At 34.3% G+C, this 26,682-nt stretch overlaps 3 protein-coding genes across 3 annotated transcripts; 1 reads left to right on the top strand and 2 right to left on the bottom strand.

Annotated features, from left to right (window-relative positions):
• Positions 1–175: 175 nt before the first annotated feature.
• Positions 176–9,366, bottom strand: LOC105326350 (cubilin). Its single transcript, XM_034455264.2, has 15 exons — positions 9,208–9,366; positions 7,764–7,951; positions 7,282–7,456; positions 6,807–6,997; positions 6,408–6,561; positions 5,952–6,160; positions 5,532–5,679; positions 4,946–5,130; positions 4,662–4,785; positions 4,147–4,331; positions 3,696–3,891; positions 2,454–2,555; positions 1,707–1,757; positions 1,201–1,267; positions 176–842 (listed from the first exon to the last, which is right to left on the bottom strand). Exons 1-15 carry the CDS (start codon positions 9,254–9,256, stop codon positions 719–721), a joined length of 2,148 nt encoding a protein of 715 aa, XP_034311155.2. The 5' UTR covers positions 9,257–9,366; the 3' UTR covers positions 176–718.
• Positions 9,367–11,333: 1,967 nt separating this feature from the next.
• On the bottom strand, positions 11,334–13,449 carry LOC105326346 (adenomatous polyposis coli protein). Its single transcript, XM_011426325.4, has 4 exons — positions 13,317–13,449; positions 13,158–13,190; positions 12,896–12,992; positions 11,334–12,521 (listed from the first exon to the last, which is right to left on the bottom strand). Exons 1-4 carry the CDS (start codon positions 13,366–13,368, stop codon positions 11,567–11,569), a joined length of 1,137 nt encoding a protein of 378 aa, XP_011424627.3. The 5' UTR covers positions 13,369–13,449; the 3' UTR covers positions 11,334–11,566.
• Positions 13,450–14,686: 1,237 nt separating this feature from the next.
• LOC105326345 (INO80 complex subunit D) lies at positions 14,687–25,791 on the top strand. Its single transcript, XM_011426323.4, has 11 exons — positions 14,687–14,821; positions 15,752–16,011; positions 16,269–17,803; positions 17,992–18,106; positions 19,822–20,040; positions 20,326–20,429; positions 20,945–21,078; positions 21,357–21,528; positions 21,720–21,986; positions 22,784–22,876; positions 23,014–25,791. The coding sequence occupies exons 2-11, from the start codon at positions 15,791–15,793 to the stop codon at positions 24,114–24,116; spliced, it is 3,963 nt and encodes a 1,320-aa protein (XP_011424625.3). The 5' UTR covers positions 14,687–14,821; positions 15,752–15,790; the 3' UTR covers positions 24,117–25,791.
• Positions 25,792–26,682: the final 891 nt, after the last annotated feature.

Below are 26,682 nucleotides of genomic sequence, written 5' to 3'. Positions count from 1 at the left end.
CATGTACATGTAATTAACAAACGCCAGTGCATCTTTTTTATATTATATAGGAATAACTGAAAAATCAGACAGGGATATTTGAAGAAAGTTTATTTCACAAATTTTGGAAATCAATTTATAATTTAATTAAGATTTAAAATACTAGTATTTACTATACATCTTGAAAATATACCAGATTTAATTTACATATATTTCAAAATCATTTAGAGAACACTTTTTTAAAAAATATATACATCTTGAAAATATACTAGATTTAGTTTACATATACATGTATTTCAAAATTATAGAACACTTTTCAAAATCTTTCTCACCGGATTAACATGCATTGTCAGCGCAAACACTGGGTTTGTACACTGAAGGTTGTAGAGTTGTACGCGGTACAGATTACGTACGTCATTCACAATAAATGCGATTATGAACAGGATGCCCAGCACAGTTATTGCCAAATAGGTAACATAAATCCAAATAACGCATTCATCATTTTGTTTCTACTAGCTAGTATACGGTACATGTAACAAAACAAAAGATCATCTTTGCACAATAGGGGAAATAATATGATTCCGGATGCATTGTCGAACGGCTTTATGCGTTGACCCTAATGAATAAATGGTCGATTACGCAGTCAACACTGTATGACAAAATCACAACAAACTGATGTACAATGAGGAAATCTATAATTCATATAGTAAACTGGGCATAGATCCAGATTGTTGGATTTCTATTTGAGTTCTCCCCGGTTTAGCTCTTCGTTTGACTCGTAACTTGGGTTCAGTACGGCACAGGACTGTCGGGTTCTTCGCACTGACAGGATCTTCAAGTTCTCAGAATCATTTTTTGAACTCCTAGAAAAAAAAGTAAACAAAAAATAATTTATTAAAATGTGAGAGTTAAAAAAAAAATTCAAAATGAATTCAAATAAAAATGAAAATTTAAAGTTTAAGCATGACATGTACTGTATACTGGTAAATATTCGCTCCCGTTTTATTTTCGCCCCTTTCGCCCTCGTCGTCGGCGGTCAAATATAAGACTGGGCGAACTCTATGTCGCATATAATATATCTGTTAACATATCTGCATCTGGGCGAATTCAAGATGGGGCGAAACCGTTTGCAAGTGTAGAAAGGCGAAAATAACACGGGGTGAAAATAACCCTGTATACAGTATTAATATTTTTTTCTGTGAAATAAACAACCATTCTTACTTTGACTTTACGATGCAAATAACGGCAACGGTGAATAGCAGGACGCTGACGACGATGATAGCAATGACTGGAGGAAAAAAATAACAAAGTAAATGATATAGTACATGGAATACGTAAACGATTTCATGATTTTATAAATGTGTATGTCAACCTCTCGGTAGCATTTCCGAATAGTCTTCGTAAGTTTCTTGAATTCGTCATTTTTTGATTTATTTAATTCCGTTTCATGTCTTGAACAAATCAAGTCTCACAACCATAAGTATATCTCATAAAAATTTGAAATTTTGCAGAAATAGAGCCACACTTTGACAAGTATCTAATCAAATATTGAAATGTAGGAAAACTCTATTCGAATTTTAAAGACTGAAGAATAGACGAAAGAGAAGATGATTGCAACACAACTTATTAAACGACTTTAACACACGAGGATAAACCTAATTATGTTTATTATAGTAACCTATGAAACGTTGAAAGTACAATAATTACTCAAAGCTTCGACTACTCACTGATAGGTAAGCTGGCTGACGTGGTATTGTCTTTCGTCCCAGGTCCACCAACTGAAATTGAAGTAGATACTTTAGAGCTAGATAGATAGATACTTTAGATACTTTTGGAGTAGATACTCTCGCTGTAAGCTTTGTTGGTCATGGAAATGATTGCTTTGAATTCAAAATCTCGTTGGATGATTGATTTTTTATATTCATCCCATTTTAATTAAAAACCACCGCAATGTTATATACAGAGCGTAAGATATTGTCTCACAACTCATCTAACACGGTGTCGCTCTGACTTCTTGATGACTTAACATTACATTTATATAAGTACATAGAAACCTACATTTTGCAGTGACTTATTAAGTTCTTCGTAGAATAACGGAAATTTAGGGGTATTTAACATAATGACTCTCTCGGTCACAAAATCATCTGGGCAATGGATTTTAACTAAACTGCGAACATCATTATGATATTGTTTCATAGTGATGTATAAGCGAAAGATAATGTGATTGAAAGGTTTAATGCTTCTTGAGGAATCATTAGAATTCGTGATGGCTTAATTTTCGTCGATGTCTTACGTACTTCTGACTCACGAGTTAACATCTTCAACCAATTACAGTCTTTGTTCTATGGTATATATAGGTACATGTAAATCTACGAAATTACGTCCCAATTATTTAATATTTAAAAAAAAGTACAAGAAAATCCCAGGTCATTGCGTTAAAACCTGTCAATTATCGTGACGTTATAATTTCGTACCTCCTGGTGTTGAGGATGTAGGCGGGGCTTGTGTTGTGGAGGTGGTTGGTCGGTTGGTCATGATACCAGTGGTAGTGGTTGTGGTTGGAGTGGTGGTAGTTGCTATAGAAAACAAAGATACAAAGATAAAAAAGGGAACTTGAAAATACTGCAATGAAGAGGAAGTTGAACACAATGCAATAGAAAGGATCTTGAACATATAACAAAAGGGAAGTTGAACATAAATTACGATAGACAGGGTTCTGAACACATTGAAAAAAAAGAAAATTTGAACATATTGCAATAAAAATTGTCTTTAACATATTGCAACAAGAGGCTTAGGGGTCACATCCCTCACCTGAACCACAATGACCATAACAGATCAGAAACGCTGTAGACCGTCTTTAGAGTTTCAAGTACAGAATATCTACACAACTTTAATAGTAGAGTGTATTTTGTTTATAAAAAATTTCATAAGTTTTTCTCTATTTATTCCAATGTAGAAACTACCCCCCCCCCCCTTCTCCCAGGTATCATGATTTGAACAAAATTGACATCAGCTCCCATTGTGAGCCCACCCTACCCTTTGGACTTTGATTAGAACAAACTTGAATCTGCCTTACCTGAGGATGCTTCCACACAAGTATAAGCTTTTCTGACCAAACGGATTTTGAAAAGAAGATTTTTAGAGATTTTTCTCTAAATATTCCTATGTAAAAAAATCGACATCCCATTGTGGCCCAACCATACCCCCAAGAATCATGATTTGAACAAACTTTAAACTACACTACCTGAGGATTCTTCTACAAACGTTTTAACTTTTCTGGCTTAATGGTTTTTGAGAAGAAATTTTTTGAAAAATATCAACAAATTTTCAATAATTCTAAATTATCTCCCCTTTAAAGAAAGCATGACCCGTCATTTGAATAAACTTGAATCCCCTACAGCCAATAATGATTTGTGCCAAGTTTGGCTGACATTGCTTCAGCTGTTCTAGAGAAGATGATGAAAATGTGAAAAGTTTACAACGACGATCACGACAATGACAGACAACGGACATATTTTGATTAAAAAAAATCTCACTTGACCCTTCGACTCAGGTAAGCTAAAAAGGGAACGTAAAAAAAAAAGGGGGGGGGGGTAAACAAATTGTTTAATTAAGAAACTTAAAATATTGCAATATAAGGAACTTGGATATATTTAAAAAGAAGAAACTTTGACATCTATAACAAAAAAAGGAACATAAAAGAGCAAACTGCTTACGTATGTCAGTAATATTAAAATTCAAGTTGAAACCCATTGTGTTGTTGCCGGAGGCAGAGACATAAGTAATTCTGATTTCCCTGGCTTGAACTGTGACGTTAAAAGGAGCTCTGTTCCCACAGAGCATGGTCTCCTTCATCATCTGCCCTCCCTCCATGGTCGCTACTTCTATGTCTCCTCTATGTGGATCAGTTATCTAGTAAAATGTAGGAAATGGAAAAAAAAGCTTAAAAATGGATACTTATATTAATATGAATCCAATGTCAACGAGTAATCTAGCTCTCTGCTATCATTTGATCATACATTTATTTTGCATGATTGTACGACATTCACTTTTAATTATACTTAGTCTAGCATTTAAATAGAATATGAAGGCTGCGTGAGTCGCGATTATCGATAGAAATGGCGGAAAAGGGTTAAAAAAAGAAGAAGAATGTTAGATATGCATTACTTTGACATAGCTGTCACACATTCCGTTGACTTTAGAGGGAAGATCGAATTTTGTGAAGTCTATGTCAAACATTCTGTGCTGGGACTGTCTGAGGGAGTAGATGCAGGTGATGTTGTCGTAGGTGACCGCCGGATAGCCCGGGGAGCGGAGAACACCAGAATCCTCCATGATGGTAGTGTTACAGACTACAGACAGAAACACAGACATCATTATTTACCGAACTCAGAAAAAAAATATGCCCCCCTCCATCCCAAAACGTTTTTTTATAGAAAGAATTCTCAAGTAAAATCTTGTTTTGGAGAAGGTTAATAAAGAAATATTCAATTAATTCAGATTTTCTTCCAATTACAAACATTTCTATTTATTTTGTGATTAATGTACACGTCTTTTTTTTAACTTTTTGCTAGTCGTTTGCCGTTGCTTCTTTTCTCTGTGATTTCTGAGATTATTTTTATGCAATTACCAATCTTTTCCTGTATTAGTTATCTTTATATAATGGACTTTTGGTTATTTACCGTCGTACTGGGCTTGAAATCCTGCACCGGATAGAAAAAAATCCGACTTGAATCTAAAGCTAGTCGATCCGTAGAAAATGTACGTCTTTGGGTTCTGTTCCCCGCATATTGTCTCAGTTCCTATCTGTTGGCAAGCACAAGTAACAAAGACAGTTAGAGACTGTTACCATTTATTCTACATATAAGTAAGTAAAGACCTTTTGTGAAACGTTTCACAGAGAACAAATGTTAATTATACCTGATTTATTAATTTTTTAAAATCATAAATGGATGTTAGTGTTTACCTGTAAATAATCAAGGCATGTGCCATTGATGGGTTCTTGGACTTCGAAACTGAGTATGGATAGCAGGATGGGTTCGTTCTGGGGCCTGGTAATGGTGTAGTTGCTGTCCAGATTGTGTGCGTACATCCCTTGATACTGGGGAGGTGTTATTAATCCATTGTAATCCGTGAACACAGTATTCCTTTCTGTTAATTATGTAACAGCAAATTTATAGGTTGATAAAACTGCAATATAATTAATTGATATCTAGTATTTTATTCTGTATGAAATCAATCAGTATATATAATTCTAAACCCTTTATGTATTTCATTTCAAAAAAATAGATTCTATTTTTAAATCATCTTGTAAATTATTCATGCATTTGAACCTCACAAAATAAACGTAATATATTCACAAAATAAAAGTAATACATTCATTTCTATTTAAGTTTGTTGCTTGTAACTGGCAATTAATTAGAACTTTTGATAGAGTCCTTTATATTTAAAATATGAACAATGAAAATGTGCATCTAAGTTAAGGCAAAAAAGAATATTAATGATAATTTGCCATTGCTGAATAGCATGGTTTGTCTGTAATAATTTCAAACCTATTGTTTCGTATTCTGCTACGAATCCTCGCCGATTTATCGCTAAATTAGACTTGAACATTAGAGTTATGCTGTTGTTCATCGATAGAATGCTAAACGGGTTCCTCAGCCCACAGTAAGACTCCAATCGGCCAGAAGAATCATATATCTGAATAAAATAATTTATAAAAAAAAAAATATATTGAAAAAAATGAAAAAGGTCGCACTACATTCCAGAAACCATATGCACAATTTTTTCTAATACACTTGTTTTTGTGATAACTACTTATATAATTTCAAAATTATATATTTTCACGCGGTTTTTTGTGGGTTTTTTTTTCAAAATTTGTTATGAAGATTACTTTATGTGCGTAATACAACTACATGTATATTTATAAAGCTATGTCGAAAACATCCACATGTATATCATTATGATTATACCTCCAGTAGATCGGCGCAGTTTTGTCCCGGCATGCTCGCAACGTCTTGCACAACCGCTGGTTCCAAATCAAAGACCGAGAACTTTAGGAACACTTGTTTGAATGCAGGTAACGTGATGGTGTAGGTAATGTTGGCATTGAATGGGTACATCCCGCCAAAGCTTGGGGAACTTACCATTCCAGTCGGGTTCGTATAATACCTTGTGTTTTCTAAAAGTAGCATATTGTCATGTTGTAAATTTTGAACTTACCGGGTGGCAGTAAATACAAAGTTTACAACATGACAACTAAATTTTGTATTTACTGCCACCCGGTAAATTCAAAATTTACAACATAACAGTATTAAGAATTCAGTCCAATGTTTATGTTACAGATCACTGGTGAATTGTTTTAATCTTGAAATCATGTTGGGAATCACTGTTTCACCTTTGCTATGAGGTAAATAGTTATGACGTACCTATAACATCCCAAAGGACGGTAAACCCTTGTGACGTTGTGGTGTTGTCAGAGGAGAACCTGAGCCACATGGTGTTTTGTGACGTCATCACGCTGAACCTGTCCATCTCCCCGCAATACTTTCCTAGATCTGTTCCCATCGCTGTCTCCTTCACCTGAATATAACCATTATTTATATTGATAGTGTCTATTTATTGATAATATTGAAGTGTCATACGAGATACACTTTTGATGCGTAGTTTTTACCATACCGAATAAAAAGGGAAGTTAAAAATTTTAAAACATGATGACATTTTAATTGCAAACTGTTGTGTTGTTCTTTCCTACACAGTTCAAATTGGTGTAGCATTCTATAACGGTATAAGTCGTGTTCTCCTAATTTAATAGTAATTGTTCTCACCTCTAGGAAATCAGAACAACCAGTCTCCATTGATTTGTCCTGCAGAATCAGTCTGTCCACCTTCAGGAAGATGGTGTACATGGCGGGAACCGTGATCTGGTACACACAGTCGGCGTTGTTTGGATACATGTTGTTTACGTCAGCCGGAGACGTTATGGTGCCATTCATCGTTGCATAGTTCCCCCCGCATTCTACAGAGATAGATTAATAATTGAGTTAACATAACTATAAACATTAAACTTTTCAAGCATTTACCCAAAAATGTTACAGTTTTATCCACTGTGAGTCTAGTATGTAAAAATGTCCTACGGTAAGATAACCGTCTCATATGACTCTGTTTAGAGTCTAGCATGTAGAATGCCACAAGACAATCTTTTGACTAAATATATGAAGACTTTTGAGTTCCTTTTCTAAGGGATTATTTTGTTTTCACTACATATATTGAGTTCCTGTTATAAAGGTTCTGGAGTCTTACTCGATATGGAGGTGTAGTTGGCCCGGAATCCAGTCAAACCCCCCTCCTCGTTGCTGGCATCCGTTACAAACACCACGGTGAGGGCCTCCCCCGATGACATGACAGAGAACGGCCGACGATTCTCCCCACAGTATGTCCCAATAACTGGACTTGAGGGGTCAGGCCCATCTAGTACCTGTTTTTTGTGTGGTTTTTAAGGTATATTATTCCAAATCAACTGACATGTCAATATACGATTGTGATTCATAATACTCCAAAAGAAATTTAGAAATAAAAAATTTATCAAATTTAAAAATGAAAATTATGATTAAGAAAAAATTGAGTACTACAGTTATTTTTGTTTGTTTGTTCTGTTCTGTTCTGGTTTTGTTTTTGGTTTTTTTTTTTGGTTTTTTTTTTTTTTAATAATTATTTATTTTTTTTTTTTACTAAAATTAACATTCAATTAAATGTTCCCATTCCTCTTACCAAATTCTTATTACCTGAACGTAATCACAGTTACAAAACTCGCAGTCTTCCAGCATGACGTCACTAAATGTGAGAATAACCTGCTCCATCGCTGACGCCCGGATGGTCCATGAACAGTTCAGATTATTGCCGTAGTTCACCGGATAGCCTTCACTTTGTATCATACCATTTCCCGCCATCAGCTGGTTCCCATGGCAATCAGCTATTCATTTTGTATCAAAATGTTTTATTTTTTATCAGTGTTATGAAAAAAACGTATACATATGTATACGGCTTGGCGGGGGGGGGGGGCTTTAAGACATCTATTCAGGGAGAAAAATAAGACAATATTTTTGGTTGAAATAGAATATCATTTTTCTGTACAATATAGTATTGCTGTTAGGCCTTTATCAAATATATGAAACTTTAACCTACAGTGAAATGATAACCTTGTATCATTTTTCATTCCGAGGCTTGTCAAACACAACTATTTTTGGGAGTTGATTTTAATCAATTCTCCTATGCAGTTACTCTGGCAAACCGAAAGTGAAACAGTGTTTGGACCTAAGCACAAATCATCACCGCTGACAAGACTTAGTTCTTGAAAATAATGGAAAAATTCGATGTAATGTATGCTGAAGCATTGTTTTTCAAGGAAATTTATCTATAAACACTTTGAAAATAGTCAGAATTTATATAATACGAAAAATTTAGATGGTATTGTAGTCTCATGTGTTCCTACGCCAGAGTTTAATAAAGTCTCGTTCAACCAGACGCTCGGCTGTCTCCGTATATCTCCGACAAGCAGAGAGGCTCTCTTGCTTGTCGGAGATTAAAGGAGACAGCCGAGCGTCTGGTTGAACGAGACTAGAGTTTGATATCAATAGTGCTTGGATCCATACGATTTTTAGAATTGTTTCGATTACTAATACATAGTTTGAAATCTATCTTTAAATATTGCACAGCATGATTCATATGGGGTTTCTCGAAATTCTTGTCGGAAAAGTCTTAAAACTCATATATATAATAAAAAGTGCGTAATTCAAATAATAGAAACTAATTGCCATGCAAGATAAGTTGATCTTAGAATAAATGATAATCGATAAAATCAACTCCCGTCAGTACTTCAGTACTTTGATTTTATATTCAGCAACATTCATTTCAAAATTATTGGGCACGAAGCAACCGGGATCAACACTTTTTGAAGCTTTTTTTTTAAATATTAAATCGCTTATACAAATAAGAAAGATTAAAGCAAATTGCCCACACCAACTTTTTAAAAAAGTTATGAAATGATGATATGAAAAACATATTTTAAGATACTAGGCCACCCCCCCCCCCCCCTCCCCGCCACCCCAATCATTGATAAGGAATTGAGAATCTGAGGGATTAGGAATTTGAGAATCCGAGGTTTTGTCAAGTGTTTTTTGTGCCGCCTCCCCCCTGACTTTCAAAAACCATGTCAATATCATCACTTACCTTTTACAAGAAGCGGAGATACAGAAGCCAAAAGGAAGAAAAAAAGCATTTTTCTTTTCCCTATGAAAACAATATTGAATTATTGTGGTCCTTTGCAAAGTCCGGTTGTCAGTTTTTGTTAGTCACGTGACTGGTCAGTAGGAAGTTACAATCAACTTTGTCAACATCCGTAAAGTTATGCAAACTTTTCTATCTTTATATTGGCGTGAAATACATAAGTAACATATTTTCTTCATTAGACAGGCTCTTCTTATAAAAAAAAATAGATTAAAAAAAGGCAAAACGTGTATTTTTCATGAATACATTTATTTCAATAATTTAACAATACCAATAGATACACTTGGTTTCGTTATTTGTTTGAGTCTGACGCACTTTTGGGGCGATGATGTCCGTATTATTTTCTGCGTCAGTGTTCATAAAGATTATTCTTTATTGTGTAACGATTTGGAGTCCATATCCTAGACGCATATGTAATGTGTTGGAGGATTCATCATTTCTTGTTTTTGAATTATCTAGACACTAAGTGACATCACAGGCTGTTAAACTTTATAAACTTATGTTTTCTTCGACAATTTTTGCATTATGTTACTCAGCTATTTGAAATATCTTTTCATCTTTAAAAAAAAGTTTTACGTTTAAAAATGTGTGTCTGCAGTGTTTCCGAGTATTTTATATTCATTGTATACAGATGAATGCAAAAGGAAAATTTTCTTATATTTAAAACAATTTAAAAATAATTCAACGTCAATGGTTTGATCTTTTTAAATCTTTTGTTACTAAAACATGAATGAAAAATAACATTTCCATCCATCTCCACTATTTGCTGTTTTAAACAAAATGAAGCACTTAAAGCCCTTTCCATCTTAGTTTGTAGTGTATTTGGGGGTTAGTCATATTTATTTAAACATATTTGAACACGAATCTATTCGAAATTTTGCTGATTTCTTAAAGTTAGTTAGTGATTTTAATTGAAAAAAAAATATAATAAAAATTTGATGTAAAAAATAATAGATATAAATATTGCTAAATAATATATCATAATAATAATAATTTTAATTTAAAAAAACCAGTGTGGTCGATCTTGAGTCCTTAGCAAGCAACACCATGTAAACAATATCGTCAGCTATAGAGTGTTGTAATATAACATATAACTGCTGCCTATAAAAGAACTTTATTTTTTAACTTTGATTTTTATGTATATTTAAAGCTGTCGCACGATCAAAAAAGTATAATTAATTTGCCATTTCGCTCTTCTGTAACTGTATATTTCTAGTTTTATCAAATATATGAACGGGAAAAAAACCAAATATGTCTTATCTGTTTTAAAAATATATTTTTGTATCGGTTAATGCCGGTATTTTTCTGTTAATTGTGAATTTCAATTGTTCTTTTGCGGAAACGCCACTATGATATTCATGCGCAGATCCAGAAAATTAGAAAAAAATTCCAGTGCTTGGTCCGAGGGATATTCATGCTTGCCGGGGGAGGGGGTCCAAGGTATATTTTCGCTAATTTTACTATATAAATGTAAAGAAATTTGAATTTTTCAGTGAGAGATCCCCCCGACTCCTCCATTAGATCCGTGCATGATATGTATCAATAGTTAATAACGCTGGTTTCTATTTATTGCAATTGTCAATGGAGAGGGGCAATAATTATCTTATCTTCGTTTTGCGTAAGTAATCCTTACTGACTTTTAAATTGCTCTTTATTCACGACTTAAGAAAGACACATTCTTAATCTGCATACAATAGTTGATTTTCAATAAACAATCAAACATAAAGGGGCTTTAATCTAAAATTTCCTTAAACCCAAAGTCTCTTATTTTCATTTGTTTGCTGGAATACAATCCCCATCTAGAATCATTTCTTCAAAGTAAAGTGTGTCTTATTTTTGTAAATATGATGAAATTTTTCTTGATAATGAAAGTGAATTTATTAAAACTAGTTAGTAAAGATAGGGCCATTATTAAAGAACGATTGATGGTAAGAGATCGAGTCTCTTATTTTTTATGTTCAATTTGTAAAAATCTTATTCATTCTGCATTTGTTTTACAAGTTTAGATCAATTTGAAATAACAAAAATGATCAATATAACGTCATTTCCGGAAATATGTAAGTTTTATTGTTGGTGCATATGTTACACACTTGTCGTAAATCCAATAAAACGATAAAATCTGAGTCGTGTATAAACGATTTTTATATTCTTTCAAATGGTAAACAAAAACTTGATAATTAAGAAATGTACAAGATATGATATATCCGTAGGCGTTAAGTTTGCGGATGAGATCCAGTAGAAAAATCACAAAATACCCATTTATATAATTTACTTCGTTGTTCCGTCAGTTCTTGATAGAGTTTCATTTATTTATAACGTTTCCCAGTTTGGGACTGGATTTGGGGCTATTTTTGGGACTGTTTTTCTGTGACTTTGGGACATCGTAGACGCCTGACAGAGCTGTTGGGATCAGTGGGGGCCTATCGTACATCATCTGCCCGGGGAGGGGCCGCTCGTTAGACGGTGGGGGTACGTCGTACATCATCTGACTACTGGCAGCAGAGTTAACGTTGCTCCTGGGAGCGTCGTAGTCATTGAGCGGTGTATTACTTCCCGGGACATCGTACGTTTCTTGAGTCTCGGTATGGTTTTGAGAAGATGAAGGCGGCACATCGTACGTTTCTTGGGCCTCTGACGATTGTGACGTGTGGGATGGCGGCACGTCGTACGTTTCCTGCGGATTTAAATTCTTCTTGTGACTTCGTGGCACATCGTACGGAATCTCGGGTTGCTTCTTTCTCCTTAAACTAACTTGTTGATATGGAATTAGCTTGATTCCCTTTGTCTGGTTCTCGTTTGGAATCGAGTTCTTTGGTCTCGGTTGATTCAAATGGTCATACTCTCCCTCTGTCAGAGGCATGTATACATTGTCGCTCGGTAGGTGGCGAGGGAGCGTGGAGGAGGATTTACTAGCCTGGTCACTGCTCTTCTTTTTGTTACCGGGCTTGTTTACAGTCGAGTAGCCATACTTCCCTCCTCGTTTAACTCCAGTTGTTTGTTTTGGCTCGTCCGTTACCGCGAACGCTTGCGTCTCAGCGTAATGCCCCGTGCCCCCCGCCTCTGCGTAATGCTGTGACGCATCGTCTGTCATGCGCACGTTTTTCGTCAGTGGCGTCTCGGCCTCGGCGTAGAGAGCCGACAGCACGGGCTGCGAGCTCGGCTCCATTGTGGTGTTCTGCTGTTTGTGTCTGGAATTTCTCGAATGGTTCTTTCTCTCCGATGGCCTCGGTCGACGCATTGGCGCTCGTTTAGAAAAGCTGTTTGAAGATAAATTTTAATTAGTGAATGTATTTGCAAACTTCTGGAGAAAGTGAATGGCAGTTGGGGTTAATTAAACAGTTTCATAATTTCAATATATGCATTGAGCTACTAGTTTTCCGAATTGTAAACTGTTACTGGGGCTACTTGTATCAGCATTACAGGATTTTCATCATGATTTCAAAATTGTACTTAATTCTCTTCGCATTCATCTTTGATACACATGAGTTATGCCCGTTTTCTAATCTCTCTTGAATTTATTCATAAAAAAAAATGTTTTATCACTCTTTTTTACAAGTATATTGATTATATCGGGCATTATTAGAAACTGGTCAGCACTTATTGTTTGGCATGAAGACAGACGGATACTAACCTGAGTTTGACCACCATTATAGCGAGTGCTGTGACCACTATGATCAGGAGGCCTAATACTCCTATCAAAGCCATCGACATCACACTCAGTCCATTGTCTATAGAGAGTAAAACAGAAAAACAGGGGCTGGTATCAATTCACAGAATTTGACTTTTAAATATAATGAAAATTACTATTCAAAGCATGTATTACTCAAAACAAAAACTATAAATGTGCATCATAGTTCCGAAATATCAGTAATTAAAAACAAATCGCTACATACCCTGTGTAGTGCAATCGCATGATAGGGATACAACTGTAAAGAGATAGAGAATAACCGTTTTAGATATATGTTACATATATTAATTTTTTTTAAAAGATACAATTACGGAACCGTAACATTTGTGATATTCAAATTAAAAATCAAGAATAAAATAAATACCTTTGGATGTACATGACAAAATCACAGTATATAAAATAAGAACGGAATTCATAATCTACACAAAATATCGAATCGACGGTAAATTGATTGGAGGCAACTCCATCGGAAGTTTTAAGGTCGTGTGATTGCAAAAGGGAGGATATCCTAGTATAGCGGATCTGTTGTAACCTTAAAATCAAACGTCACCTCGTGTTGGTTGTTGAAAAAGGTGGCGGATCCTAATGATATCATATACTGGTAGATATATATTCGGTCCCAAAAAACTAGGTCTAATTGTACATTTTGAATATTTCGATGTATTTTTAGCAAAGATGTCTGGAAAAAATTGCTATTCAAATATTTTTTTAAACACAAATAATTTATTTCTGGTTGTAATAATCTATTTGATTGGCTAAATAAATAGTTTAAATATCGTATGAAGAATGTTGCCTGACTAACATCAAAACGTATCAATTGACGTTATGAAGAGATTTTGTATATGTGGGTTTTATCTAGACTCAATAAACAGGCACATGACATTAAAATATTTGTTTTTATAATATGATTATCCTCTGTATTTTACTTCAATAAATTATTGCTCAGGGAATCAATAGTCTTAATATTATAAAAATAAATATCTTTTCTTTTAAATTTAACGTTATGTGTGACATTATAACAGAAATTTGAAAGTTAAGGAGAGTTCTACCGAATATTTACTTTTATAAACTGTGTTGTATCAGTTAACGCTTTTTTATAAAACCGGCACCAAAGCAAAAACTGACAAAACCCAATTAATTATTTTCGTATAATTATATTCTCTACATAAAGTAATGAAAAAAATGTTGAATAATTACAGATGTTATAATACTTTAAATTTGAATTTAAATCTGTTTTTAGTTTATGATTATGAAATATAGCCAGAAATTATTAATATTGTAACGTATTATATAATTATATAAAATATATAATTATTATATATACCCTATATATATATCGACGTTTTGAAGTTTGAGATAAGGCGGTGCCCGTTACTGGTCAACATAATGGCAAAGTATATATACATATAGGACTGTATCCAGTAGGGTTTAATTTAACATAACGTTATACATATAGTTTATAAGAATTTGTTAATTAAGTATTTTAATTTTTTTTTAAGGATATTTTTTGGTGTAAGAGCCCTGCTCGGCCCCTCATCATAAACAACCAATCAAAGTTCGTGTTACATATTCTCTACTATCTCTCCTTTGCGAGCGCGAATAAAGCTTTATTTTTGCGTAAAAGTAAGATTAATTGCTCAAAACTATTTCTTGTAAAATCCACACATTAAAAAATAATGTTTATAAACATTATAAACTGTTGTTTTCATAATCGCAAAATACTTTCCCTTTTGGTACCTCACTACCTGTAATAAATATTCATAGTTTACAGAAATATATCGGCAGCCATTTTGATGGAAGACATTTGCAATTATCTTGAAATAGAATTAGAAGGAACAAAATAATCAACATTACCAACACAATGTGAAGGTATGTACAATTGTTTGGAAACTAAAGTGTTAAAAAGTAGATTATTAAAAATGAAAACTAGATTTTTTAAATTTTTAACATAAAAATAATATGTAAAATTTTAACGACGAAAATATGGAAAAGTGAAAGAAAATCGATCAATTTTAAGTATGGTATAGAAATATGAATAGTCTAAAATAGATTATTTTCACACAATTCATAATTTATATCATTATATAGCTATAAATCTATGTATTTTGAATTTATTTACTGTATATTTCACTGTATCATTGCTTCCGGTAGCAATGTTTACATTGTCGTGTTGAACGTATCAAAGCTGTTTCATATTATTTACTGTGTAAATCCATACTTAGCTTATAAATTTATACTATAGTGGATTATCTTTGATAATTTATTATTTGATACACATCATACATATTGTGGTAATTTCTACACTTTGGTTTATCTCTGAACAGAGGAAATTCTAGTTGCATCGTAGTTTTTTTTTTAACATATTCTCTTTATATTGACGATTCTTTTTATGCTATTTATTTGCAGAAGACCATTCATTAAATTCAGTTGACTAAGTGATCTTAACTATACTCTAAATTTGACTAACAGAAGAAACCAAAATTATTTATTACATTTGAATTGAACTTGGTCGTTTGAACTAAATTAGAGAAAAAATGTTACCTGTCAGACATACATATACTGGCTGTAGATCAGTTTTTTTAAGTTCTACTGGCGTGCGACCAGTTCTCGCCAAGTACCATTTCTCGCCAGTACATTGTGACATCATTTTATCAACACATAAAATAATAGACGAAAAAATGACGTCACAATGCACTGGCAAGAAATGGTACTCGGCGAGAACTGGTCGCACGCCAGTCTCAGAATAATAAGAAAATAATTGATACCTTTTTTTTATTCAATGTTTTTTTTTTTTTGCAGAGTTCACAGAAAGTTTCAACTCCCTCCGTTTTGGAGATAATGTATGAAGGCAAAAACATTCACTATACATCTGGAGCTGATCACAAACCCTTATGTTCATTTAGTGCCAAAGTATGTAATCAGCACCGCCTCAATGGATATGGCTTTTGTGTACGCCACATTTTGGAGGACCCCACAGCACCATTCAGGCGATGTGCATATGTGGCCAAGTCCAGTAAACAAATGTGTACCCAGGCAATTCCTCTGCATGAAAAACGAGAGTAGGTGTTCTTAAATAAATGCTTTTCAAACAAACCATAGAAAAAAGTTTACTCTGATTTTGAAAATATGATGTTTAAAAAAGATATTTTATCATGGTCAAATAATACTATATTTTAGCTTACCGGTAAATGTACTGACTGAAAGCAGTTTTTATTCATACCCAGTTGATGATTTGTTCTTCTTAATTGATTTCTTTTTCAATCATTGTATATGGAGTTACTAGTTAGTATATGTTTTTTTTTACATTTACCAACAGATATTGCAACAATCACATGCAAGTCTTGGGAATGCTACCAAAGAAAGAAAAGAAACAAAAGCCCCCAAAACAACCCACAGTGCAGCAGATGCCCATGGTCCCAAGAGAAAAGTTACCTTTCAAGGATAGAGTGTCCAGATTCAACTCGAGCAAAATCAACTGTGCCCCTCCTGGAAATGATCTCAGAAGATTAAGTAATGTTTTAAAAAGTGATGTATTTAATGTAGAGACAGAGGATGTAGATGATCCGTACGCTTTTCCTGATCCCGGTGGTGAGGAGAAAACCAAAACAACAGTGAATACTATTCTTCCCTCATCTAGTCCCTATCATGAGGCCCCTCTCTCAGTTGGATCTCAGGGTTCACATGGTTCAAAGTCCCCGGGAGATGGGGGAATGGGAGTGTCCTCCATTGCCAAACTCTACCCAGAGCTTGCTGAAAAACTGGAAAAAATTAAACCCAAGTTTGATACTGGAAACAAAAGCAAAGAGAAGGGAAAGGCCAAAAGCTCTCGAACAATGAACAGACTACAAACCAAAATTGCTCAGAACAGAATCAAAGACAAGTTAAAACGAAACCAAGAATCAAATTCTCAGTCACAATCTCCTTGTTACAACTTTAATAGTTCATCCTCATTAAGTGCTGTTAACCATTATAACTTCATTGACAGAACAGTGCCAAGTAGCTCCACTGAAACTTCACCTTGTCAGCAAACACCAGGAATTCTAAATTCTATTAGTCATAAAAGAAATTCTCTTCCTGTATATATAATGCCACAGAGTGTGAATGGTCTCCCGGAATCAACAACAAATTTCAATCTTCCAGGCCACGGATTTCTTCCTCAAGGAATCCCCCATGGAATGCCATTGGAATTACTACCTGGAATGCCCAACTCGGTGCCAAAACTACCAAAAGATTTTATCAGCTCTGAGATGGTAATGGGACTAAATAGTTTTCCAATTCCGCCGCAAGAACAAATTCAAAATCATGTGGGATCAACATCTCTACCTCTCAGTAATACTGTTGCTCATCTGTCCACACAAAATTCTGTGAAAAACAAGGTGTCTCCTTTGGGAGGTGAAACACCAAAGCAGAAAAACATTCAGGAAAATGAAAAGTTTAATACAATGATACCAAGTAAACAGCAGCCCCCGCCTGTTCCCCCTCCCCCTTCCTACTCACAGTCAGTAGCCTTAGGATATCCTCCCTCTGTCACCTCATTGACCTCAATGCCAGAAATTAAGGTGGAACCCAAACCTGTGTTAGGGGCACCTCAGGAGGATATTCCCCCACCGCCACCATACGAAAGTAAGCCTGTGAAAAATACCAAGTCCAAGAATTCTACACAAAGTCTGTATGGCTCCAATGTGATAAAAGATCTCCCTAAAAAAGATATTACACGACCTCACAAATTTAAGATGGAAAGTGATAGCAGTGCTGTATTGAAGAAAAAGTTCAAGAAGGATATGGAAGTCCTGGACTATTACCAGGATGTTGTGAAACAAAAGAAAGAAAACCATGATCTTGTTGGTGCAGGTGGGATATATTGTCTGTTCATAAAGATGTGAACAAAGATGTTTGTTTTATTCATTTCTCTAAATAATGAAGAAAACGATGCAATTTTTTGTATTGTTTATGTATAATGGATTGATTGAATTGTCATTGAATGTTGTATCCATTTTCAAACTTTATAAGAAATGTTAAGAAGTAGTTTCCATTTCCAGGCTTTGATTTTTCTGATGACACCAGTGACTCTGACAGTGATGATGTAGTGTCATGGCAACCTGACTGGTTCTCCCCCTCTTCAGACGAGGAAATGCCGGAGGATGAGGAGGAGGAGTAAGTTCATATGAAATGATTAAGATTTAATTCTTGTTGTGGCGTTTTATTTGATTGGCTGTTATATTAGTGGAAACATATTAATTGGCTTGACATTACATTTGAATTTTGAACTTTGAATGTAGAAGCACATATTTTCGTTGGGTCAAAATTTCGTTGTTTTTGAACCAAATAAAATTCGTTGGCATTCAATTTCGTCACATCATAATATCTTTGTATTCATTATTACTTTGGTTAAAAATTCTTCATGGATTTAATTTCGTTGATTTCTACTGCCAACGAAAAAATAACGAAATTAAATCCTCAATGAATATTTCTGCTTCTACAGTAATTGTCTATTCAAAGGTCAAATGTCTATTTTACTACACAGTGGATAGCAGAAAATTCAGTTATAAGGAGTCACCCAATTTTTACTCAAACTGGGTTAAAACCATGAGAACAGTTATTACTTTTCAATGAAATTCTTGAAAGTTGATAAAATATGTAAACTGCCTCAATACATTGTAAGTGAATGGAAAAGGGTTTGGTTATTTGTAGCTTATCAGCATAGTTTTATTTTGACACATGCGACTGGGGTTTACCATGTTACAGGATATAACCCAAGTGAATTTAGGTGTTCTCTTTTTATCATTTCTCAGAAAGGAGGTTTTTATCAAATTGTATGTTTGCATTAAACAGAAATAACACCAAATATTGTATAAAAAGTAAACACACATGTATTCTAAATAAGGAAGTGGGTGATTTTATAAGCCGTTTTATCAATAGAGATTATTATGAAAACGAGACAGCACATTATTAAGAATTTATAGTTAGGGTCTTCCGTCTTCAGCGGAAGACCCTTTTATTATTCTATTGTTTCTTTTTCACTTTTCCTCTATTATTCTTTTTTTTTCTTACCGATTTTGTGCAGATGATTTCTCGGAGATGGCTGGATCGATTTCGCTCAAATTTTCAATATTAACGTGTTTTTATCTAAAGCTGATACATATTTTTTTTATTTTTGAAAAAAACACTTCCGGTCAGAAGTTATCGTCCGTTTACGATTTTACAAAGTCAATTTTGTCTATCGGGTTTCTCAAAAACGAGTAAAGATAAAAGGCTGAAATTTTCAGAGATGATAGATCTAGCGTTTTTCTGGTGCACCTCGGTCATGAAAATGTCCGCCGTCACTTCCGGTCGTCACCGGAAGGAAATTTGAAAAATTGAATTTTTCGACTTTTTTATTTTTCTGATATTTTTCTTTGAAATTTTTACACCTTATAGTGACCCTTTCACTGATTCAGAATATGTAATTTGTTTTAAAATCGATCAAGGCATTCTCGAGGAATTAAGCGTCAAAGTTCTGAAGCGAGAGTCCGAGTAGCTCAGTCGATAGAGTCGTGAACATGGCCCTGGCGACCCGGGTTCAAGCCTCGAGTGCCGCAAATTTTTTAAAAATATTTTTCGCTTAGATCTACGTTTTTATCTTTGAATTGATAAGTTTGATCTAATCTATTCAAAAATCGGACGGAAGACCCACTCGTTGCTCGCAACAAGATCGAATCTAGTTATTATTATATTTTTAATAGGAAAAGAATTTTTGTATATTGATGATAACTGAATTTCGTTGTAGGAGTTTTATTTCCATTATTTGTGACCTAATTTATGGGTACTGAAAACATTTTAGAAACCATGTACATGTATTTAAATTTCATTTCCTCATTAATACTTATCAGGGCTGCAGATATTCTTAGAACGACCAAACTCGCATTGTTGAGGGCGCGTTTACGACGGAGGTGTTTCCAGTATAGAAAGTCTCACAAGTCCAATAACAGACAACAACTTTCTAAAAACGAAACCACGCTTGCCCTTGTTAAAGCCTCTAAAGAGGGACCCAAGGCAACTGTATCCGTTGTCAAGGAAATGATGCATCAGCAAAATAAGACAGTTGACAGGTAGAGTAAAACATATCAAAGCATTTCTCAAAAATATAGTTTCTATATAACTCTCTATAGAGTCATGATAGTATAAATTTGGTACCATGATATATTATTACAATGGAGAGTAAACTTATTTTGACACACATATATGATTATAACCTTGTTGACATCTAATTCTATTATGTAAAGCTAAAAAATAATTTCTCTAATCAAGATAACTAAAACATGAAATATCTTGACAATTTATTTCTTGCTAGTTCAGCAGTAATCCACACACCAGGTTTGCTTGTATATTTACAGGGTTAAGAAGCGGAGGCTTGAGAGGCGGCAATGTAGCTACAAGTCTGAGAAAGAGGAGCAGTGTAAAAACCCTGTCCTTCCATACACAAACCATTGTCTGTCTCGTATCCTTTTCTGTCCAAGATTGACACTGGTGTCTATTATAGTCTTAATGTGTATCTAATTTACATTAGGATCACAAGGAGACCAAATTTCAAACACAAGTGCAGAGATACGCTTGTTGATAAGATATTTAGTGCCATAGTAAAATTTACCTGCACCAGAGTAAAATTTACAGGGCTTTATAAGAATCTTCCCCTGGTACTGATGCTAGCGTCATAGTGTAAGATAAACTTGTATACATTTTAATACTGGTAAAAGAACATGAAAAGAAAAGATGCAGATTAATATAAGTTTCACTTTTTCATTCAATGTACTGTTCCGGTACGTATATGATTACCCCAATGTTGGTTTTGTCCGTCATTGCAACAAAATGTCACTACACAATATGCTTTGATCCTGGTAAATTTTAAATGATGGTTAACCTGTTGACCTGTAAGTATTACAAGGACTGATGTCATGATTAATCAGGTTAATTCCTTTGTTGATGTATGTGGTTTTTTCCTTGATGGCTGTACAGATATAATGTACAACGTTGACCAGCAGCTGTTTGACTACTGCACTGCTAAGTTTGCTGACAACACTCAGTGCTGTACTCCAGTCTTTGATATTCGCCACGAGCTGCCCCTTTGTATGGAGCATGCGATGAAAGCGGTGAGTGATCTGAAACAAAAAAGTGTTTAAGAATAATCATACAGGTGACTGCTTAATAGGGGTGACCGCTTTGGCAGTTTTGACTGTAGTTGTTACTAATACATGTATCATCTTCCCTTAAAATTGCTATGTATTTGCTGCTTGAATTTTCTTTCCCAAGATGATATGCGTATTAAGACAATACATTTATTAATAAGTGTTTTAATGTCTTTGTGATGTACATGTACTGATCAAGTATGGTAAACATGTTCACTATTATAATTTAATTTCATATTTAGGATAACTACTCAAAAGACCAGGATTCTGAATCCAAACAGAAGCGAGCCAGGAAGAAGACCAAGCCTTCAGCCCTGACTAGACCACCTCGCAAAGGGAAGAAGAAGAAGAACGCACGTAAACCTCCCCGCCCACAGAAACCCTCCCCTCCCAGCGAGCCTACAGGAATAACAGGTCAGTTTTGCTCAGCTATACTTTGTAGGTATTTGTAAAGGTAATCTAAGTCTTGGAGATATGACCATAAACGGTGCTCTAGCTAAAAGGTTAATAGTTTTTCTCTTAAGAATTAGTCCTTGAATTCTGATTGGAAAAAATTAGAAATTTAAAATTCAGTGTTTGAAGGAGGAATTGATGATATTTTGTAGGAATGCCAGTATCCGCCACAACGACAGTCAAAGAATCCCCTCCCCCTCCCACGCCCAGTAGTGCTGGGGTTACTAGTCAGTACACCACCCCACAGCCCGAGGAATCCATCAAAAACACTGTGTCTCCCGTGACTGTACCCCCCAAACCTCAGAACAGTCCCCCAGTGGCAGCGGTAGGAGGGGTTCAGGTGGCCAGCAGGCAGGAGAAGAATTCCTTGTCTGAACTATCCGAGAACATGTTGGGTGGAGTCGATAACTTTAACACAGGTAAGGCTAGAGGGATTGAAGGCCAAAAAATTTTCATATAAATAAATGTGAAAATGATAATTGGTAACTGGGGAGAAGGATTTTATTTTGAGATGGGAATCAAATACAGGATTGCTAATGGGTTATTGGCAATTAGTTTCTATTGGTTAATCTTATCAAAATATTCAAACGTATGGTCTTTTGTTTATTATTTTTATCAGTACAAATTAAAAGTAAGTACAATGTACTTTTAATGGTACTTGTAGCTGTACTCTATAGTGATCATTAATTATTTAATAAAGGCTGGATAAAATGGGCTGTGACATGATGTTTTTACATTAATTCTATGAATATTTACTAGAGTTTGGTGGACTGTTACACTGTAGTGATATGTATCTTTATTTGCCATGATACTATGTGTATCACAATAATTTGATTTGAATTTAAAATTTGTTTTTTATTATAAAACAACTTGTCTGTTCTCGAGTTAGAATAATTCATCAATTTTAGGATTAAACGTAATAAGGTAATTACTTATGATATATACATGTTCCCGATGTATTTTCGTGTAAGAAATGTATATACGCCTTGATCATTTGACAAAATTATTAGTATGATTTGTTGGTATTTTCTGAATGATGAAACAAGTAAAATCCATTATTTTCATATTTAATTTCTGATGAACTTTTAGAACACAATAATGAATCATTTGAGTTGTATGGTTCAATACTGGTAAAAATTAGAAAATTAGATTTGAAACTGTATCAAGTCACTTAAGGTTTTTTAAAAAATGTTCAAAACTTAATTATTTACTTCAGAATTACCATTGGAGCAAGCCTCAAAACTGCTTGAAGAACCAGATTTTCAGGATGTATTCAACAAACTCCCAGATGAAGCATTTAATTTATTTGGTAATAATTATTTATTGCTTTACATATGACCTCGTTTATTCAATTAAAGAATGTCTTCAGTCATAATTCTGATATTCCACATTTAGGAAAATTTGTAAATTTTTAAAGTAACTATTTACAATGTATGTTTGTAACAGGTAAAAATGGAGACTTCAATCCTACAAGTGAAGAATTTGAAGAACTTGAAAGGCATCTGGCAGCTGCTAATATGGATGTATCCAATGCTCAAAAGACACTGGAAACATTTGATCTGGATTTGGATGAAGAGCAACTAAAACAGATTTTATTTGGTTCTAATACAAGCACATCCAATAGTGGAACACTAGGAGGAATGATTAATGGGGAGGACCAAGAAAGTATCAACGCAATTGCTCGAAGTCTGTCAGCTTCTGAGCAGTTGTTGCCAAAGACAACAACTTTATCGGAAACCAATATTCCATTTACTGGTGCTAATATGAACTCCTTTCCCTATTCCCAAATACCTGGTCAGGTTGTGACTCCTCCAAACAAAGTGGTCACTCAAAACAGTGTGATGTACTCCAACAATTCACAGTACTCTCAGTTTCAGACACCTCCTAGCTATGCTGCGAGTCATATAGTGAACAATCCCCCTGCGTATGCTGTGAGTCAGGCATTAGTGAATCAGACTCCCCCTAGTTATGTTAGTCAAGCGATGGTCCATCACACACAGCAGCCTAGTTATGGTGCCAGTCAAGGATTGCCGATTCATTCGTACCCTCAGCATATTGCCTTGCAATCTTCGCAAATTCGACCAATGGGAAGCCAATCAAACATGTCAGGAGTTATGCAGGCAGTTTCCTCAGCCTCAGATTTAAAACTACAATCCAAAATAGATTCACAACAAAATGCTACGCCGATGAAGGTGGTGCTAAACCAGTTACCAGAGCTCAGTAACAAGACTTCGACTTTACCGGTTTCCATGCAGGGGTCTCTACCACTGCCTCAAACTCCTTGGCCAATTACTTCTGGGCAGGTCCCTCCCTTTCAAAATGGCTATCCTGTGCATGGAATGTATCTTCAGGGAACAAATGATATGATGACAAACTTGAAATATAACATGAATGCTCAACACACAGAACATGTGAGCCAGGTGGGTGAAGGAAGTGCACCCCCACATCACGTGACTCTCCCTCCCGCGGGAAGCTTGCAGGGGATTCCTGGCTTTAGTCACCAGCAGTTTGTAAAGTCATTTACGGCCTCCAGTGGCAAGGGCTCATGACAATAGGAGGATTTTAGTTTTTTTTCACATTTTTGGCAAATGAAACATGTTTGTTAATATTAGTGCAGTCTTTTTTTTTTAATGAACGATAAAGAATATTTTTAAAATATTTTTTGTTCCTGAAAGAATGGTAATCTTTTGGTTCTGTTGAGTTTAACATGTAAGATGTGTTACAGAAAAGATCTGACTGTTTGTGATATTGTTTTTATAGTAACGTGTTGTAGCAATGGATGTATATAATGTGATTTCATTGTTCGTGCCATTCCATAGATTTCATAGTTTTATATACCATATTCCCTCATCTTTGTATGTTTAGTCATAGATTTTTTTTATACACTGTTTTGAATTTGAACACAAAAAGTTTAGGACATAATAATACTAATATTAACAGATGTTCATTTTATAGATGTAACATGTAAAATTGTTTTGTTTGTAGTATTAGGACTGCATGAGTGAGAAAGGGTTAATTGGTTGTTTTCTGTTTTTTCTTTTAAAACTGCAAATTGCTCTGAATGTCATTTCAAAGATTAATGTGTGATTGATGTTCAACCTATCTCATATAGCTGTTGGGTACTATGTACTTTAGTTTTAACCACTCGTTATAGCATCAGTTCCACATTTTTCAAAAGCATCTCAGTTTTCAATGTCACTTGCTGCAGAAATATGTTGCTGATTAAGTTTCTACCTGCTAAATAAATCACAAGGGAATCTATTTTTGCAATGATGACCCGCAAGTGATTTTTAAAAAAATTTTTTTTGTTTAATGAAGTACATTTTGTACTATTAAAACAGTTATTTCAGGGTCGAAAAGTGTGTGAAAGTCTTCAATATATATAGTATCCCTGTTCTGTTTGTATTGGTGGAATTGAGTGTTTTTGGGGTTTTGTCGTGTTATGTTTTTTTTTTCTCTGGCAATTGGGAAGTTTGTGGATGAAGACAAAAAATTGGGTCATTGATACAGGGATTTTAACTTAAAAACCAATATTTACTCACCTATAGCAGTATCTCTAGCTTATTTATATATATATTTAATTGACTAAATAGAGGCAGCTCTGTGTTATGGTTGTAATATTGATTATTATCTAGTATTTATGGCCTAGGTAGGGGAGAACTCATCTACCATCATATTTCACCTGTGTGATGAATGTACTTCGTACAGCTGTTTGCATTGTTTTGTATCTTAATAATTTTGGAGAGAGAGAGAGAGAGAGAGGGACTCGTAAGAATATATTTTGTTATAATGATATGTACCGGTATATGCATGTACAGTGTACATGTATTCTGTAATAGATAAGGTAGATTGTTAATTTTTGCTGAACTGTTTTGTGCAATGCTTTGCACATCTTCCTTCCTCTCTCATAAAGTATCAAAGATCACTGTAACTTCATACTGAAGTAATTGTACAGAGGAAATCTGCACGTATATCTGTATCATGTATATGTACAGGGGCTCATTATTATTGAACTTGCATCTGCAATACATTGTAAACACACAAATTTTCAAGTTACCTCCAAAAATCCAAAGTATGAACTGAATTCTTTTGTGTTTTACGTTTTACTGACATCTTAATAATCAAAATTGTTCAAATTACTGCTATAAGAAAATCATACATTAATAATTTCATTTTTAGTAGATAATTATTAACACAAATACCGTGTGTATATATATATATATATGTATATATATATATACATGTACAGAAGTAGACTTCATCAATTCTAAATATTTTTTTTTGAAAATATTTTGCTATTTTTGCACCATGGTCTTCATAAGTTACTTGCATAATACCGTACAGCAGTCCAATGATTGTTTCCTGTAGTGATTGGTGTGCAATTTTTTCCCCCCATAATATTTCTTATGAAATTCATCATGTCGATTTTGCAAATACAAGGAAAGATGTATTGCTTTTTGATACTTTTTTTTGCAGAAAGCAAAAACATTAATATTCTTACCTCCAAATTACATGTATAATGTTTAAAGTGTATTGATAAGCTAGAATAATTTTATGGTCTCTATAGGTACTTCAGTAAAGCGCCAAAGTACAAACTTTAGTTCCTTACCAGTTGGATATTGGTTAGAGAGCGTGAACTGGGTGCATTTTTATACACTTGACAGTCATAAGTATTTTTGGGAGGGAAATATCATTTTTAATTTTTAGATTTGTATGTTAAATAAATCTGTTTCAATTTTGTTTTTGATTCTTGCGTATTTTTTTTTTTAATGGAGTGCAATAGTCAATTCTTGTATCAGCTATTTCAAGTTAGAAAACACTGTTAATTGCCTTTATCTCAAGAAATGGGTGACTGTTTTGTTTTTGTTTTGATGTTTTTTCCTCTTGACTTTTTTGGCTGTTTACTGATAATTTTGCTGTGCAAAATATGCCGAACCAATAAGGTAATCTTTTCCACTGAAACAATGTACATTTCAAAACAAATTTATCCAATCTCTTGCAAGCATTTTGAAAATTCTGTACACTCTCTCTATTCTCCCACATACAATGGTAAATCTTGTTCATCTTCACTGGCATCACCAGATTCTATAAGGCTTAAATTGACCCAAATGTAAT

The sequence above is a fragment of the Magallana gigas genome, chromosome 5 (assembly GCF_963853765.1).
Source record: "Magallana gigas chromosome 5, xbMagGiga1.1, whole genome shotgun sequence".
Taxonomy (NCBI): Eukaryota; Metazoa; Mollusca; class Bivalvia; order Ostreida; family Ostreidae; genus Magallana; species Magallana gigas.
Note: the sequence above shows the minus strand (reverse complement) of the source record. Positions and strands in the feature narration are given on the sequence as shown.

Coding starts and splice junctions, on each gene's coding strand:
- LOC105326350 (XM_034455264.2), bottom strand. CDS start 9,256: ATGCTTTTTTTCTTCCTTTTGGCTTCTGTATCTCCGCTTCTTGTAAAA. Junction 6,998..7,281: donor CAACTACACCTCCATATCGA/GTAAGACTCCAG, acceptor CTATCTCTGTAG/AATGCGGGGGGAACTATGCA. Junction 1,758..2,453: donor TACATCCTCAACACCAGGAG/GTACGAAATTAT, acceptor CTTCAATTTCAG/TTGGTGGACCTGGGACGAAA.
- LOC105326346 (XM_011426325.4), bottom strand. CDS start 13,368: ATGAATTCCGTTCTTATTTTATATACTGTGATTTTGTCATGTACATCC. Junction 13,191..13,316: donor TTTGTCATGTACATCCAAAG/GTATTTATTTTA, acceptor ATCTCTTTACAG/TTGTATCCCTATCATGCGAT. Junction 12,993..13,157: donor ATGCGATTGCACTACACAGG/GTATGTAGCGAT, acceptor TACTCTCTATAG/ACAATGGACTGAGTGTGATG.
- LOC105326345 (XM_011426323.4), top strand. CDS start 15,791: ATGTATGAAGGCAAAAACATTCACTATACATCTGGAGCTGATCACAAA. Junction 17,804..17,991: donor CCATGATCTTGTTGGTGCAG/GTGGGATATATT, acceptor TTCCATTTCCAG/GCTTTGATTTTTCTGATGAC. Junction 20,430..20,944: donor CACAAACCATTGTCTGTCTC/GTATCCTTTTCT, acceptor ATGGCTGTACAG/ATATAATGTACAACGTTGAC.